Source organism: Narcine bancroftii, chromosome 8 (genome assembly GCF_036971445.1).
Source record: "Narcine bancroftii isolate sNarBan1 chromosome 8, sNarBan1.hap1, whole genome shotgun sequence".
Classification (NCBI taxonomy): domain Eukaryota; kingdom Metazoa; phylum Chordata; class Chondrichthyes; order Torpediniformes; family Narcinidae; genus Narcine; species Narcine bancroftii.
The window spans coordinates 20,935,651-20,954,860 of NC_091476.1; the positions used below are offsets into that span (position 1 = coordinate 20,935,651).

The 19,210-nt window shown below is 38.8% G+C and overlaps 1 protein-coding gene across 5 annotated transcripts in view; it reads right to left on the reverse strand.

The window, feature by feature from the left end:
• The window catches only part of taf1 (TAF1 RNA polymerase II, TATA box binding protein (TBP)-associated factor), a 107,720-nt gene that overhangs the window by 27,649 nt on the left and 60,861 nt on the right, over positions 1-19,210 (reverse strand). For all 5 annotated transcript variants that reach the window (XM_069893081.1, XM_069893079.1, XM_069893082.1 and 2 more), the window contains exons 25-31: positions 15,570-15,783; positions 12,700-12,865; positions 9,950-10,161; positions 5,156-5,264; positions 4,155-4,253; positions 1,842-2,019; positions 197-264 (exon numbers count right to left, since the gene is read on the reverse strand). In XM_069893081.1, coding sequence (XP_069749182.1) covers positions 197-264; positions 1,842-2,019; positions 4,155-4,253; positions 5,156-5,264; positions 9,950-10,161; positions 12,700-12,865; positions 15,570-15,783 — 1,046 coding nt within the window. The remainder of the gene's footprint in view (positions 1-196; positions 265-1,841; positions 2,020-4,154; positions 4,254-5,155; positions 5,265-9,949; positions 10,162-12,699; positions 12,866-15,569; positions 15,784-19,210) is intronic.

The window sequence follows — 19,210 nt, forward strand, 5'->3', positions numbered from 1 at the left end:
ATTTCAGTGATCTTGCTATTAAATTGGGAAAGATGAGAAGAGCTTCTAACATTTCCCAGCTCTGATCAAAGGTGACTGACTTGAAATGTTTCTTTCTTTTTCCTCATTGACAGACCGACTGGTTCCAGTATGTTTGGTTTTTATTTTAGAATTACAGCATCTGCAGCTTTATACTTTTTGGAATTTGATGACTCACCTCTTTGAATTTCATGTCACAAAGGTCTACCATACTTTGGGCAATTTGGGTCAAAGGATGCTTCACACCTGCAGAGAAAAGCAAGTACTCAGTGGACCATTCCATAATTCAATTCCATGGCATTACAGTCTGTTTCTGATAATCTGAAAATTAGTTAACCAAAAAGCTCAGTAATTCAAATTTTTTATTCAACTGCGACATGACATCACAAGTGAAAAAAAAGTTTTTTTTTACCCGATGTGCTCACATGGAGCTCTGAAGCTCTGTTGGTGCCAGAACAGAGCTCAGAACCAGCCGGGAAGACAGATGCTGAACGGTTGGATGTTGGCTAAAAGGTGGTGAGGTGTCAGTAATCGGCCGAAGTAGTGGGGAGACGTCGGGGATCGGCGGCAGCGGTGTCAGATCGGCGACGGGTGGGAAGGTGACGGGGATCTGCATTTATCTTATTTTGTAAGCAGAGATCACATTTTTTGGTAAGAATTAAACATTATTTCATGCTTGAAAAGCCCTCCATTGTTTTTTCTTATTGTTTCCACTGATACAAGTATTCTTCGGATGCTACTGGACTGCTTAAAGCCATTATTCGGTCTTCCGAAAAATCCAGTTAACCAAAAAAACAACCAGTTCCAAGTTTTTTGGATAACCAGAAACCTACTGCATTCCAAGAGACATGTAAAATCCCTATTATGTAGTTAGTCCCTATAAAATCATTCTATCTCAATTAAATGGAGCTCCAGCTCAATGACACAAGGCATGAGTTTATTTGGCAGAAGAGACTCTTCACATCAGCAATATTGTTTATGTAAAATCTTCCACTCATGTCTCCTCTTTTAGTATGTTAAGTAATTATTTGATTTTCATTTTGTAGAATTTATGAACCATGCTTCAGAAATTCAATTGTCTGAGCATTTTGTCACAGAGAAAATACCTTCATATTATTGTCTCATCATTCTGTTGAAGTACCATATCATTCTTTTCAATCACATTCATGAACAGAATATCCCTTAACTATTTCAATCTAATGAATAAAGGCTTAGCATTTTAAACCTCTTCCTCACAAATGAATATCACATTTCAGTGTTTTATAATGAGCTCTCCAAAAATGTACAAATTATTTCTAGTAAGATCTTGTATTTGTTATGTTTAGCATGCTTCATAATAGGAAAAAAACATGGCAGGCTGTTGATTCATTGTTACTTTAATACATTCTAAAATGGTGTTCTAACAAGCATGCATATATATCAAAGCATCCCCATGTCATCACGTACACATGATGGCATCATACCTAACTATTATCTAAACATTTTATTTCAAAAATGCCCATTTCCCTCATGTACAATATTATTTAACTGTACTATTGGTGTAACTGACGCATATCATGCCTTCTGGTCTGCTGATAAAAATAACTTTTCAGATTATTTCCTTTTCTTATCTTCAATTCAATTTTTTCCCCAAAACTACATTCCTTCTGTTATCTGTCTGCTGATTCATTCTACTATTAGTTCTCCTCTTGCTACTCCATTCCACTGTTTCAAATATTACTTTATTAGATTAGATAAGCAGATTCTAGAAATCATCTGAAAATTGGTCTTCTCAGAAATATAATTTACAGCTCTGTGAATTTGAAGGAAGTTACTGATCTCACCATTATAAGTAGCACAGTTTTTAACAATCAGTTCTACATGCTCTCGGAATTCTTCCCGTGAATGGCACATTCGTTTGCGGACATTCTCTCTCAAGGTCTGCAAGTCCATTGGCTTTGTGATAATTTTATAATAATCTTTCACAACCTTTGCATTAACTGGAGTGTGGAATGGATAAGTCTGGCAGAGAAAGAGAACAATTTAATAAAGAGAATGCAATGAAATTCAAGTGTCTTTTATCTATATAACCATATAACAATTACAGTATAGAAACAGGCCAGTTCTGCCCTTCTATCCATGCCGAACACCTTCTCCCATCTAGTCCCAATGACCCACACCCAGCTAAACCCTCCACATCTCTCTCATCGATATACTTATCTAACTTTTCTTTAAATATTAAATATTGAACATACATCTACCACTTCAGTTGGAAGCTCATTCCACGCTCCCACCACCATCTGAGTGAAGAAATTTTCCCTAATTTTTCCCCTAAATTTTTCCCTCTTCAATCTCAATCCATATCCTCTTGTTTGAATATCCCCCACTCTCAATGGAAAAAGCCTGTCCACATTGACTCTATCAGTCCCCCTCATAATTTTAAATACCTCTCAATTTTCTGCACTCCAGGGAATAAAGTCTCAGCCTGCTCAACCTTTTCCTAAAACTCAACCCCTGAAACCCAGGCAACATTCTTGTAAATCTCCTCTGCACTCTCTCTATTCTGTTTATATTCTTTCTATAATTTGGCAACCAAAACTGCACACAATATTCCAAATTTGGCCTCACCAATGCCTTATACAACTTCAACATGACATCTCAACTCCTGTATTCAATACTCTGATTTATGAAGGTCAACATACCAAATGCTTTCTTCACCTTTCTTCCACATTCAGGGAATTATGTACTAGAATTCCTAAATCCCTTTTTTTTTTACTTCACTCCTCAATTGTCTACCATTTAACATGTATGATCTTTGCTGATTAATCCTACCAAAATGTAGCACCTCACATTTAACAGTATTAAACTCCATCTGCCATCTTTCAGCCCACCCTTCTAATTATCCTATATCCCACTGTCCATAACACCACCAATCTTCGTATCATCTGTGTACTTACTAATCCAATTTACCACCCCATCATCTAGATCATTAATATATATGACAAACAACAGTGGAGTCAGTACCGATTCCTGAGGCATTGCACTAATCGCTGGTCTCCAATTTGACAAACAATTTTCCACAAATACTCTCTGGCATCTCTCATCCAACCATTGTTGAATCCATTTCACTACTTCAACATTAATATCTCATGCTTGAACTTTCCTAACGAACCTCTTATGCAGAATCTTGTCAAAGGCCTTACAGGCAACAGCCTGTAACTTTCTTAGTTACCTCCTCGAAAAACTCTAATATTTGTTAAACATGATCTACCACATACAGAACAGTCTTTCCAAATAATTGTACATGCTATCTCTAAGAACACTCTCCATTAATTTACCCACCACTGACATCAGAGTCATTGGGCTATAATTCTAGGTTTATTTTTGGTGCCTTTTTTAAACAGCAGAACAACAGGAGCTACCCTCCAGTCCTCCGGCACCTCCCCCATGGCCAGTACACTAACCTCCCTCAGGAACCTAGGGAAGACCTATCCAAATTAAAATAGCCAATACTACTTCCTCATTCAACTGTATATTATCTATGACCTCACTACCAGATTTTCTTACTTCACTTGGATATTCCAAAATGTTCCCCATCTCTCTGACTTCTCACATAGCTTATCCTCTGATCCTCAAGGGGCCCAATTTTATCCCTCACTATTCTTTTACTTTTAATGTACCTGGAGAAACCCTTTGGATTTATGTTTATCTTGCCTGCTAAAGCAGCCTCATATCTCCTTTTAGCCTTTCTAATTTCTTTCTTAATTGACATTTTCTGCTGGCACAGATACTTAAAATCATTTAATAAGAAACCGTAATTATTGTGCAACCTGATAACATAAAGTCCAAAGGGTTGTATTTTCATCCTAATAAGGTTCAAAGGTTGTATTTTCTGAACCATCTATCTCAAGATATAGCACCAATTAAAAACCTTTTAAACAACGCACCCAAGTCCAGAGGAACTGGATCAAAATTCCCCGAACAACCAATATTGGATCCATACAATTGGGAAAAACAGTCATCCAATCAGTCTGAAGTGAAGTTAATAGAGGCCCATGGGATTGTGGTGTCTTATTTCATTTTCTAATCACTGCCCCTCCTCCTCAAATTAATCATATTAAATAAGATCAAATTAAATAATATCTATGAACTCTCACATTTGCTAGGTCTCTCATGTCATTGATAATTCCTTCCAATATGCTTGATAGGGTCACCATCGGATCTGTTCTTCGTCTATGAATAGACTTGTGAGGTCTCTTTTGAGAGAAAACAATATTAAAAAAATCAAGACTTTTGCAGTACCAAGAATTCAGATTTTGTAGTATCTCTACATTTTGCTCATGTTTTCACAAAAAAAATGAAAACAGAAGATAAGCAAGAACTTTAACTTAACATTGTTAAGACTAACATCATCCAACTTGGTTCAAAACTCATTTTTCAAAATTGCCCATCTTTACTCAGATCTCATCGTCATTGTCACTGAGATTAGTTCTGGTTGTTTAACCTGCACCTCCAAATGGACTTCAAATGGTCAAATGGACACAGAGAGCACATTATCCATCCTTTTTCATTATTATCTCCTGAATGCAAGATCTTTGCTTCATTCACAAATTCTTCTCTGGGCTGTTACTTTTAAATTCAACCTTGCTAGTTTTCGTTATTTATCAGCCAGATTTCCTGTTCATTTCATATTATCAGTTCGGTGTTTAAAATAATGCATGAGAATTTTCCTATATCTAAACCTTGTGTAATCTCTCTTCAAATTTAAAATCTCCTTCCAAATCTTTGCAGATAATAGGCTTTCATTTGCATTTCCTAATTTTTCACATAAGTCCATTGAGACTTTGAGGTCGCTATTTTAAAGTTGAGCCAAAACAACAGTCATGGTTTTGAAGGGGAATCATAATAAGTCAGTAAATCAAGTCTCTTTCTGAATCTATTCACACAAAGCTCCTGCAGTAACTCTTCTTTGATTTCAATGAATGAAATGTTAAGAATGAAGCATGAAAAATATTGATGAAATAAAGTACATTTTGCAGAATTGAAGTTATAATTTTACCTGTGGCTATTCTAAGCCTGTTGTAATCTCATTTAATTGTTTGGTGATTGTTATAAAGTTGCCAGTAATAGTGGTATCTGAACTTTTGGAAGCACTTACATTGAGGTAGTCACAGTGGACTGTAGTTCCAACACGTCTGCGGCGTTTTGGAGGAAGCTGCTGTTTGGGGAATTTGAGGACCAAAGATTTCCTGCGGACTTCATCTGCACTGAAATATCAAAGAGTAATACAGTACCGGGTATATAAATTAGTGAATGGATAAAGCTAAAGGATACCTCAGAAATTAAGATGCAGAAATAATTGCACCACAATTGAGATGTGAGAAACAAACTTTGCTCATGCTAAATGTCATATGTCACAAATGGATATTTCAAACACAAAGATGAAAGCGGAAAATTGAAGTCAGGTACTGTGGAGTTTTATCTTCAGGAGAACACCTTCATTGCAAAACAATGAAACATATGGTCTGCTTATGTTACTTTCCACTGTCTTGGAAATCAACTCACAACTAAGTGAGTACATTTCAAGAGATGATGTATTTGTGATCCAGAAATGCAATTTTTTTTTCTCCCAAGCATGCAGCATTTCTTCTCTCAAAGCAACCAGAAGGTATATTCATAAATATTATTTCTGAATGAAAGTCATCTTATTTATATTCAGAATAATTAATGTTATCTTCTTCCTTCCATCATCTCTGTTGAAGCTTTTTCCAAAGTATGATCGCCCTTGCAATGGAGTGTTTCTGAACATTTGTTTTCAACTGAATGTATTTCCAGATAGGCCGCTGTTCCAGAAATTTCAGCCCTTTATGCTGTGCATTCGACATCCACTAGGAATCCAAAAGCAGTATTCACACCACCACTTGACAAAACATAAAAACTTGAAAAACTGGCAGCATTGTTGGATAGAGAAACAGAATTTCAGTTTCATGATACTTCAGCTTGAAACAATGTCTGTTTCTGCTGCCAGTCGTCTTGAGTATTTTTGCAGCATTATTTTTGTTTTAATGACATGAAAGCATGTCCAACTGACAAATCAATTTTCACAATCCATTCCTCAATCTTGTTTTTTTTTTCATAACATTCTTTCAAATGTTATAATATTCTTTCTTCCCCTGCGGTGACAAGTTCTCAGTATTTTAAGTGCAGCTGCATCCATGATTTATAAATCAGGCAAAATTCTCAATATCTGTGCCTACAATTGACTTCCATTACATGTCAAAAGCTGATCATCTTTTCTCCCTGCCATTCTCCATGTTCCAAGAAGTTTTGACTTCTTTTCAACCAGCATATCAGATCACATGCATCTTTAATATACATTATATTTTCATTTAAATCTAGTGAATACCAAATAACTTACACTAGAACCTCAGGTAGGACAAGCAGAAGGTCATTCATGCATGCTCTACCATTCATTAATGTCGTGTCTGCATGCACCACCTTTCTGTGCAAACTGCTTCTTCTTGATTCCGTAAACATCTACCAATCTCTGAATGAACATAAATTGTGAATGAACCTAAACTTCTACGATGACTACAAGCTCAGCTAAAAATAGAACAGAACAAAAACATTTTGATATGTATTTTTCCTCTCAACCCCATTCTTCTGTTTTCTCCCACAACATTTGACACCCTTACTATTCAAGAACCTGTTTTAAATATACCTAATGACTTGGCCTCCACAGCCGTCTGTGGCAATGAATTCCAATAATTCATCACCTCTCTTTTATTTAACTTTTAAAAGATTAATGCAAAACAGCATTCTTCTTTTGTGTTTCTCTTTTCCATGCAAAAAAACACTAGCTCATCAATGTTAGAACAAGTTCTTAAAATTAAAACTGCAAGAAGATGGGTTTTCAGTCGCCAAGTGTAAAGGTGAGCCATGAGAAGTTGTGGATACAGTGGAAAAAAATCAGTCCTGAGCAATAGCAAACAAGTTGAGCAGCGAAGAACCTTCACAGATGCTGCAAGAATCATTGGAATGAATGTGAGAACCCAAGGAATACAAATGGAGATTGAGCAAAGACTGAAAAGTTGACACAAATGGAAATGGAATTGAAGCACACCGACAGAGTCAAGGTGTCAAAGGTTTTTAAGTGAGAGATACAAGCAGAAGAAGTGTTTGCACTTTTGGATCATTATCAGATTCACTGAGTATTTATGCTCAATTTAACTGTAGTTATTAATTTAGATATTTTTAAATCTTTAATTTAAAAAAAATTATATATACAGCATGGTAGCAGGCCCGTTTGGCCCACGAGCTGTGCGGCATAAATACTCCATATAACCAACAACCCCCGTATGGTTTGAAGGATGGGAGGAAACTAGAGTGCCCGGAGGAAACCCATGCAGACACATGGAGAACATAAAAACTCCTTACAGACAGTGCTTGATTTGACTCCAGGTCACTGGTGCTGTTGGGCTAATTATTACACGAACTGTGCTGCCCAAATTCATGAAAATAACAAAAACATTTCAACTACACACTTCAAAAGAATAATTTATATCAGATTTTGAACTATACATAGAACAACCAGCAAAAAAAATCATGGATAATAAATAGATCAAAAAACACAGAAGTTTAAAATTGGCATGCCTCATCATTAGTTGGCCAATCATGCAACACACAATCTCAAGCAACTGGAAAATTCACTTATCCTACATCTACCAACCCCCATAGGTGTCGGATATCAGGAGTTTTACTGTACATACAGTAGTCTGCCCTTATCCACCAGGGATATGTTGCAAGACCCCCCTCCCGATGCCTGAAGCCATGGATAATATCGAACCCTATACAGGTATATACTATGTTTTTTCCTGCACAAACATACCTATGATAAAGTTTAATTTATAAATTAGGCACAATAAGAGATTAACAACAATAACTAATAATAAAATAGGACAATTATAACAATAATTGAGACAATTGATCTCATAACTGAGATGGCTACTAAGTGACGAATCAGCAGTTACCATATATGCTGGACAAAAGGATGATTCATATCCCGAGCTTGTCGGCACTAGATTTCATTACACTACTCAGAACAGTGGGCAATTTAAAACGTATGAATTGTTTATTTCTGGAATTTTCCATTTAATATTTTCGGACCGTAGTTGACCACAGGTAACTGAAACCGTAGAAAGCAAAACCGAGGCTAAGGGAGGACCACTGTAATGATTTGCAATGTGCAGAAAATGTCAAGAAACCAAGTCCATTCATATAGCATGTTTAGAGTAGCGTTATAATAGTACAGACTACTTAGCCATTCAATCTGAGCTAGCCCTTTTGCAAAGCAGTTCATTTGGTACCTTCACTCACCTTTCTTCAAAATGATTTCTATTCTTCAAGTTGTTACAAACTGTGTGTAATGAGCAGCAATAGACAATGAAACAGATCGTGTTTCATTTTAAAAGACTAATTTTATTTCCAACTCTTAAGCTATAGTATTAACTTTTAAACTATCCTTAATAATAAATCTATCTCCAACTATGCGCAGGGGTGGGTGGGTGGGTGGGTGTGAGAGAAAGACGCTACTGGCACAGCTCAATCTACCCAAAAGGCCTATTCATTCCCCAAGCATTCTTTGCTCTGAATTGCACAAGAATGGCTGACCACAAGAATTGCTTCAAAAAGCTGCTTTCTCTTCGGCAGTCAGAATGGTTCTCCCTTTGAAAAATCACAACGCCTTTTCAAAAGTATTGAATTCTGGAACAGACTGTGACAAACCTTCCTTCAGTTCTTCCAATGTATTGAAATATCGCTGAGCTGCGACATGTGTGAAATGTTACCATTCAGTCCCTCCTGTCTATACTATCCCTTACAGCGATAATCACATTTTACTAAAACGGAAGCTCGTAATAAAGTGTACACAAACATCTATTCTGAAAGCTGTGATTGGTTCTCTTTCATTATTTGTACACACTATGGAGCCCCAGATCAAAACTTCTGTACATAAAAAAACATTTATTGTTATCTTTAGTCTACTATAAATCCACGAGCCCTGGCCCATGATTAAGCCAGCTTTATTTGCCCGAAGAAGAACCCAAGCTTCTCCATTCTAACATTACAGATGAAACTGGTACCAATCTAATAATTATTTGCTGGACTGTTTTGAGGTCTTCAAGGTCAATTTTAAAGAATGATCAGAAATGGATACAATGCTCAAACTGTGGTCTGACCAGTGTTAAGCAAAGGTTGAAGAAGGGATACAATAGGCAGATTTCACATGCTAAAAATATAAATACAGAATCAATATTTTGGAATTCATACAAAAGTCCAGATTCCAAAAATGCTCAAGTCAGAACATTTGCATTCATAGGCATATTTAAAAAGATTAGCAAGACAAAGAGTATGTATGATTTGATGATGTGAATGGTTCGTCATCCAAGGCTAACAATGGTTAAATCCTTCAACTCAGAGTTTTTCCAGCATTTTCTATTTTAATTAAGTAACCTTTTCTTGCCATGATAATCAACTAATATAATAACAATTTACCAAATCAACCATAAACATTGCCACAAATACCTGTTATGGTCTGCCTCAAGGCCTCAAAACATGGAAAAAGCATGCAGCCTCAAGAGCGAGGATATCACAAGATATGATACTGATAAGAAACTCTCCTTGATCTGGGAGTAATAGGCAGAAGGGTGAACTGGAAAAAAATTGGGAGGAGTGAAACATTTCATTGTGTGGTAGCACCTTTAGGGCAAATCCCATGGATCAGTTGCACTAAAGAGGTCCTATGATCTTGCAGTGGGACAACAAACATGCTGTGTACATTTTTGTTCCTTTTTTTGAAAAATTACATCTAATTTGTTTATCAGTATTGCCTCAGAGAGGTTAATTACACAGAATTACTCTCTCGCATTCATCTTAAGTTATTATTCTCACTTACCTCTCAATCAGCTGTTTGCCCAGAACAATTTTGGTTCCTTCCACTTTGATAAGCTCCTCATTGTCATTTGGTATAACTGTCTTTTCAAGCTCCTCCTCTTGTTCTTCTGTCATAGCAACTGGGTTACTTGGTGGAGCATTTGTTTGGTAATATAGAGGACAAAACTTATTGGTCCTCATGTGTCCAATGGCCCCACAAGCACCACATTTCAGCTATTAGGAAGAAAAGAAATACAGGAGATTTTATATTGAACTTTCAGCTGCAAGTCTTTTTATAAACTACATTTTAAATCTCTAAGTGGTTCATCTTTGCTTCAAGTGCTTATCTGACATATCTTTAGTGTAGCCCTTTCAGAATGATTGCACCTAAATTATTTCTGATCACTACAATTCTACCTCAGTCATTGAGTTCACCATTAGGTCCTTTCTGAGTGCAGGTATAACACTCTCCCTGATTAACAATGCTAACCATCTCTTCTTTTACCTCCTTCTCTTTCCCTCTAGAAATACAAAACCCAGGAACTCTGAACTGCCAGTCCCATACCTTTTGCACCCATGTCTCCATAACAGTCACAACATCATAATTGCAAGTACCATTCCAGGTTCTTTTAGCTCAACTGCCTTATCCACAACTTGCATTAAAATTAACACACTTTAGCTCATCAGTTTCATTGTGACCATTCACCCATCCCTACCTGTCTTTCCTTTTAGGCGTACTTGTTCAAACATCTGCCACCCTCTCACCTCTTTCACTTGCTGCCCAAGTTCCCATCCCTCTTTCACTCTAGTTTAAACCCTCTGAGTAGAATTGGCGAACCTCACCATGAGGATATTGGTCCCACTCCAGTTCATGTGTAACTTGTACCTCCTGCATAGGTTCCAACTTTTCTACATTGCAGATTATTTTGTTGAGCACCTTTGCTCTGTCCACAGCAATAGCAGGGATCTCCCAGAGGCAAATCATTTCAATTTCCTGCTCCATTCCCATGCTAACCTGTCTGTCCATGGCCTCATGTACTACCAAACCAAGGCCATCCGTAAACTAGAGGAGCAGCACCAAATGTTCTGAATGGGGATTCTTCAACCGGATGGCATTAACATCAACTTCTCCGGTTTCTGTTTAGACAGTCCTCTGTCTTCCTCTGTTACCCATCCATACATCTCCTTTCCTCCAGCTCTCTGTCTCTCCCCTATCACTTCTCAGATTTTTTTCTCTTGTGTCTTCCCACTCATATCCATCTCTGACTTTTTGCCTGTGGGCCTCTGCTCCTCTCCCTACCATTTTATTCAGGTGTCTGACTGCTTTTTGCTCACACCTTGATGAAGGATTCACCTGTAACACTGGTGATCTATCTTTATCTTTGCCACATAAAGAACGCTGCGTGACTGACTGAGTTTTTCCATAATTTTTGTGTAAACTACAATCAAAGCTTTTGCAGATTTTCTTGTTTAACTCGGTTCCAAGTTCCCTGGAAGAGAGTCCAATGATCTAAATATCAAAATCCCTCCTCCCTCCAGTACCAGCCCCTTAGCCATGCATTAAACTAAACTACCTTCCTGTTTATGGATTCATTAGCTCATGGCACAGGTAGTAATCCCAAGATCACAACTTTGAAATCCCTGAATTCATTTTGCAGGGGTACCAACAAAGACCATGACCTTTGACTATTTCCTTCCCCTCTCACAATGTCATGTTCCCTCTCAAAGTCATCCTGGATCCTGGCAACAGGGAGGCAATGCACTATTATGAAGTCTCTCTTGCATCCACAGAACTTTTGACAACAGAGTCTCGTACCACTATCACTCCACTTGACTTCATCCACTGGGCCTCAGAATCATTTGTGGTGCCAATGACCTGGCTGCTGTTGATACTCTCTGATAGATCATCCCACATCAGTATCAAGAGGTATACTTGTTATTATGGGGAACTTACTCATTTCTCTTCCTAGTGATCATGCAACCATTTATAATTGTAATCTATGACCTTATCTGTCTCTCAGATGATTCCGAGTTCATCCAACACCAGGTCCAATTCCTTAACACAATGATGAGCTGCAACTGGATGTACATCCCACAGATGTGGTCCACAGTGACATCAGAGTCTTTCTGATGCCCCACATTTTTCTGGATAGTCATATCTCTGCCCTGACTGAGATTCCCACTGCAATGAGCTTAGCTGCACTAAGTCTGAAAAACTTAAAGACATTTGTTCTTTTCTGACCTCTGTTCAGCCCCCTTTGTCAAAGCCTCTCAAGCCAAAACCTCAGCACTTAACTCAATCCCAGCATTTACTCTCAATCACTGCCACTCACACAACGTTCACTTCTCGACACCTATTTTTCCTTTACTGGCTGATGTGCCTCCAAAGAGCCAATCTCGATTCAGCTCCTCCCCCCAAAGCACTCGATCAGCTGCTCACTGGACTGTAATTTTAAAAGTTCCCTCCATTATACTCTCATTCGTCCTCCCCAAAGCAGAGTCTATTCATGTAGTGTTTTGGGAAGGCCATTTTAATATTATGCCCTCAAAACAAAAACAAGGGTTTAGTCGCTACAAGGACAATGTGATGACCATTCCAACCAGCTCTACCATGGGCAAATGCAGAGAGGATGTTGAAAAGATTTCATCCGTGATGTTGCTTTGTTCAGTCCCTATCAGGATTTGCCAACTCAAGTCAATTATGGTGCTACCAAGCCTCTCTGTGATGATGTACAATGAAGTTCACACTCAGAATATCCTGGAATTAGTTACCTTAAGGTCAGGCCTTTCTTTTACTTTTTTGGGCTTCTTTTCTGGTGGTCCTTTCAATTTTTCCTTCTCCTGATTCCGTTTGAGTCTCCGAAGTTGTTCCTGAATTCTGCGTCGTTCTCGCCGCATTTCTTCACGATGTTGCTCATCAAATAGTGCAAATTTACGGCTATGAATATTTGACACAAAATTGTAAGAAAAACCTAAAAGAATTATATTTTTTTCCATCCAATTTCAATATTTTCCAGTTCATTATCTATTGCCTTATTAGGTCATCATATGGTGATGCCAAAATTGGACTATACTTAAATCCTGTAAAAGAATGCAACCATTTTTTATTTACTGAATTGCCCTACAATTTTAAACAATACAACTCCAATTATCTGAAATGGTCAGGATCGAGCCTATGTCGGATAAACAGTTTTTTCAGAGAACGGGTCATTTTTAAAAAACAGCCCAGAACAACAGCAAATCATTTGCATCAATGTTTCTTCTTTGGCTTGGCTTCGCGGACGAAGATTTATGGAGGGGTAATGTCCACGTCAGCTGAAGGCTCGTTTGTGGCTGACAAGTCCAATGCGGGACAGGCAGACATGGTTGCAGCAGTTGCAAGGGAAAATTGGTTGTTTGGGGTTGGGTGTTGGGTTTTTCCTCCTTTGTCTTTTGACAGTGAGGTGGGCTCTGCGGTCTTCTTCAAAGGAGGTTGCTGCCCGCCGAACTGTGAGGCGCCAAGATGCACGGTTTGAGGCGATATCAGCCCACTGGCGGTGGTTGTTAAACAACAACAAACAACAAGGGAAGCCTTTTTAAGAATTAAAATAATGTTTAGTTCTCACCAAAAAAAATGCTGGCCACAATGCCGCCACCTATTACCAAGACCTCCCAACCGCCACTGTCAATCCCCACCGCTGCATGAGATCCCCAGAGGGCTCCTGTCTCCCTAATCATTGGAGCCTGAGTCCCGACTCCTCCCCTAGGTCAACCGCACATGCACACTGGGGAGTCCAGTGTGCTGAGGAGGGAGGGAGGGAAGGAGATAGGAGGGAACACCACTGAGCCCGAGATCCCGCTCCTGCCTGGGAGGCCACTCTCTTTGATGACACCAGGTCAAGGGATTCTTCTGACCACTTGCAGCTGGAAGACAGCAGAACGTAGTTTGAGAGGAAGAGTTGGAGAGAAAGTCAACAGGGGAAGGTAAAGAAGTAATGGAAAGAGAAAAGGGAGGAATTTACCTGAAATGAGGAAATTGTCATTCTAATTTCATGTCCAGTTAATTTTTTTTCAACCTGTGAGGTCAGTTTGGCTCAAAAAAAATTTTTGATAAATGAGGATTTCTGATTTGTTTCGGATAGCCTCATTTATCTGAATTTTTAAAAAGATTTTGGATAAATGAGGATTTTGGACAATCTGATTTCAGATAATTGGAGTTGTACTGTATTTTCAGCCAAGTGATGAACTACGAAGGACAAGAGATATCTCGTCTTAATGAACAGATAAAATTATCTGCCACTTATTTACCTAATGGCTGATTTTATCCAATTCCTGGATGTCGTATCAACATAAAAGTACCTACATAAATATGTAAATAGTTTTACCACCAGCTTTTTGCTTCAATGTTTTATTGCATTTTAAGGCACTTTACATCAGAGTAATTGGTCATTGATAGCGTCAAAGGAGGAGGCAATAGGACAAAGACCAGTCACTTCTGTAGATTTGAAGTCATGCTTCACTGGGTGAAAGGGACAAACAAAGCTTCACACTTACCTGACACAATATAAAACATAAGACATTCCAAATATTTTACAGCTAGTGAAGATAGAACAAAAATTAGAACAAAAAATGACACAAAAAAAATTAACAAAAGAAAAGAAGGGCTAAAATGGTGGTTGGGGAGGGGCACGGGTGGAGCAAGGTCTTCAGGCATGAGGTAATAGGTAATAAGTGGATAAGGCTTTCTCTATGTCAGAGAGAGACACAGAATGGGTATTGTTTTGCTAAGCATCTCCATTCTGTCTGCATCAGGGATCTCCTAGAAGCCAACCATTTCAATTCTGCACCCACTTCCACTTCGCCATGTGTGTCCAGGGCTTGTGCACTGCCAAACAAGGGCCAACCCTAAACTGGAGGAGCAACACTTGCATTCCATCAGGGCACACTCTAATAAGATGGCATTAACATCGACTTCTTGGTTTCTGCAAGGCCACTCCCAATTTTACCTCTCTTTCCTATCCCTATCTCCTTTCCTCTAGCTCTCCACCACTTCCTTCTCCATTCAGAGAGCTATCCCCATCCCCTTCTTTTCTTTTGTGCCCTCCCTCCCTTATCCACCTATTATCTCTTGCCTGTGGAGTTGTGCTCCTTCCCTTCTCGTTCCCCCATACCCTATTTTATTCAGGATCCTGCTTACATTTTGCTTGTAACCTTGATGAAGGGCTCATGCTCGAAATGTTGGTTATGTATCTTATCTTTGCTATAGAAACTATGTTATGTAACCCGCTGAGTTACTTGAGCATTGTGTTTTCTCTGATAACATTTTATTGAACTTAGATGGAGATATATTGGCTAGTAGGCTTTTTTTTACAATATATCTGTTGCATTCATCCATGAGAAAAGATGCTCAGTTTATCATCTGATTGCATAGGTTTCATCTCATACCGTGCAGTCTTCTCAGGATCATTCACCACTGATGATGAATATCCTACCCATTCCTCAATCCAAATATTCCATTTCCTTTTCCAATAATTTCCTTTGCAAAATCAAAGCCAAACATCATGTCACTTCAAATTTTAGCTCCATGCAGAGCAGTCACTGTACAGTGTAGCAGTGCTGTGCAAACTGAAGTTGCATTATTGCAATAAAAATATTCAACTTACATGAAGTCTTCATCTTTTGTCGTCCGTATTCTAACATATGCATCGATTACAGCAGCTTTCCTGACAGTCTCGCATCTTACGTATTCTTTTCCATCTTCATCTCGAAATGTACGATAGATCTTCAGCCGTCGCCCTGTGGCCGAGGAGTTAAGACTAGTGACAGAGGCTGTGTCATCATCTTTGTGAAATACTCCTGGGGTAGGAGTGCTGCATGCTAAAAGGTAAAAAAAAGATTTGAATGTCATATTGTTTAATGTAACAACGCTATATTGCATTTAATTCAAAAACAAAATTTAAAAAAGTCATTCTGGGTGGATTAGTAGGTTGGACACTGAACTTTCCTCTCTCTCCTGCATCCAAATGGAGTTCAGACTAATGAGCTGAAAAACACTTTCTCTGATGGTGTCGGAATCATACACGAGACATATTTGGACTGTCCTAAATTAATAACTTCTTAGACAAGTCATTCAATGGGGAGGAGTCACGTGATGGAGTAGTGGCCGGTAGAAGAATACCAGCCCTCTCCAGAAAATAAATAAAGTGAAGAAAATACAAAGTTCAAGAAACACAAAACATAACAAATAAAATATAAAGTTGTAGAGAAATTAAAAATGGCACCCAAGAAGGAAAAAGTAAAAACAATGGGAAAAAAAGAAAAGACACCGGAAGAGAAAGGAGAAGGCCTTACCTGCTTGAAGAAACAGGGAGCTGTTGTGGAGAAGAGAGCCCATTCTCCAAGGTTGGTGACAACCCCGCAGAGTCGCGACCTCCCAACCGCTGGACTGCAAAAATGGCTCTCTGAGCCAAACAAAAGCGCGCAACTGCACATGTGCAAGGAGTCGCGCATGCGCAGTGCGCTCACTAGGAAAAAAGAGAACACCGACGGGAGGGGGGGTCCAGCTGATGAGAGAACAAACGCAGCGCGAACAGCTGAGGGATGCCCAATATCAGGGCTCTCAGTTGGAAGAAGAGGAAAGCGACAGGAAAGGGAGTGATAGGAAAGACAAGTCATTCAATGCAAAACTGAGAGAATTCTGCCACTGAAATGCTGTTTCTCCAGACAGACCAGAGAATGGCTGATATGGGAGAGATCACGTGAAATGGAGTTGACCAAGATTAGAATGAAAAAAATTTTTTTACTGGTTATATTTTTTATGCTTATTATAAACACCAGAGATGAAACTGTGAAAAAAAATCATTCTCCAAAATTAATATCACTTACTAACAAAAAAACTTTAAAATTAGAGGTAAAAGCAATAATTTGATTATAGTTTATTGTCCTTTATATTTCAAAGAATGCTGATTAATAATCAGTTCCTTGAAGATAAGGACTCAGTTTCACAGTACCAGCTGCCCTCAAGTACATCACTTTCATGTACATGTACAAATCTAAACATTATTCCACAAAAGATGAAATTAGCATACATGTTGGTAAAAATAAAGTTATTTCATCACACGTATTAAAATCTCAACTCATTCAGAGTGTATCCAAAATTAGTTAAACTTAATCAGGACAGCAAATGGGCTTTCACCCAATCATTTTTTGCTTGAGAGCTGGATGGTATTTATCCGCACACTATTTGTGGGAAATTCAATTCAGATTCCTACTCTTGATCATCATTCTCTCTTCAGCTGTGAATGCAAAACAGGACAGCATTGGTCTTAGCTCTGAAGCTATTCATCACTTGTTATACAAGTTCATAAATGAAGAACTACAAATGTAAGAATCTTCTCAGTACCAATAGAACCAAATCTTCACAAAGGTGGAAACTGATTGTGTGACTATCAATAGCAATAGACAATAGGTGCAGAAGTAGGCCATTCAGCCCTTCGAGCCAGCACTGCCATTCATTATGATCATGGCTGGTCATCCACAATCAGTACCCCATTCCTGCCTTCTCCTCATATCCCTTGACTCTGCTATCTAAGAGTTTTACCTAACTCTTTCTTGAAAGCATCCAGAGAATTGGCCCACATTGCCTTCTGAGGCAGAGATCCACAACTCTCTGGGTGAAAAAGTTTTTCCTCAACTCCATTCTAAACTATGGCCTCTGGTTCTGGACTCCCCCAACATCAGTATCATGTTTCCTGCCACGAGTGTGTCCAATCCCTTAATAATCTTATATGTTTCAATCAGATCCCCTCTCATCTTTCAAAATTCCAGTGTATACAAGCCTAGTCGCTCCAATCTTTCAACATATGACAGTCAACATATAACAATTAACCTTGTGAACCTATACTGCACTCACTCAATAGCAAGAATGTCCTTCTTCAATCTTGGAGAACAATTATCCTTGATTATTTTTCTTCTTGCTCTCATGATCAGACACCAGATTTCAGCCAACGATGAAGTAATTCTGCCACCCCCGCAGGAAAAAGAATCTCAGGGTTGTATGTGATGTCATGTATTTATAACTGACAATAAATCTGAAATTTGAATTTCCACACCAGATAATTTTTCATCTAGGTGTTTGCAGTAAACATACTTTACCCATGAACAACCAGTTCTATTATAATAAACTAACATTATGAAAGATTTAAAACTCTAATAATTTATGTAATATGCACTGTATAATGATCAACAGCAAAGATGCCTCCCTTCCTGACCTTACCATCTATGCATTGTTTGATGTAAAAAAAGATGCAACACCAAGAAAACCTCCTTATCCCCTTGAAGAACAAGGGTCCTGCATTGTCGCAGCTGAGATGAGAAGGATCTCATCCAGTTTGAAACCACACAAAGCAAAAGGATCAGACAACATACCTGGTTTGATGCTGAAGGACTGTGCAACCATGCTGACAGCAGTCCACTCTCCCTGCAGAATTCAAGGCAGCCATCATCATCCCAGTGCCCAAGAGATTGATGTAACTAGACTCAATGACAACTGCCCAGTGGCACTGACCTCAACCTGCATGAAGTGCTTTGAGCGAATGGTTATGGAATGCATCCAATCCCATCTTCCAGCAACATTGGACCAATTCCAGTTTGCCTACCATCCAAACCAAGCCACAGAAGATGCTAAGCTTTGACCCTCCACTTCATGCTGATCTACCGAGAGAATTACACCTCATATGCCAGGCAAAATCTCAAGTCCCATCACACTGAACACTGGCCCACGACTGTTCATGCTGCTGACCCTGACTTCAGCTGAAACAGAATCATCGTTTGTGGATGTTGCAGCAGCAGATGGAGTCATCAACAGTATTGAGTTGGCTTACAGAAAGGATGTTGGAAGGCTTGACAAATGGTCCGAGAATAACAACCCAAGTCTTAATGTAGACTAGACAAAGGAAATGATTGTGGACTTCAGGAAGATGAAGTTCAGCCACTCTCCACTACACATCAATGGCTCCACCATGGAGGGAGTGGAGAGCACAAAGTTCCTTGATGTGCACAGAATAGATGACCTATCCTGGACCTACAACACCTCGTTAAATAGGAAGGTGAATCAGGGCTTATACTTCCTAAGGAGTTTGAAGAGGACAAGGCTACCCCTCTAGCTTCAAGGAGGATCATTGACAATTGAGAATGTTCTGTCTGGCTACATCATTGTATGCAATGGTAGCTGCAAAGCATCAGACCGGAAGTCAATACAGCACAGTTGGCATAGCGGTTAGCACAATGCCTTACAGCACGTGAT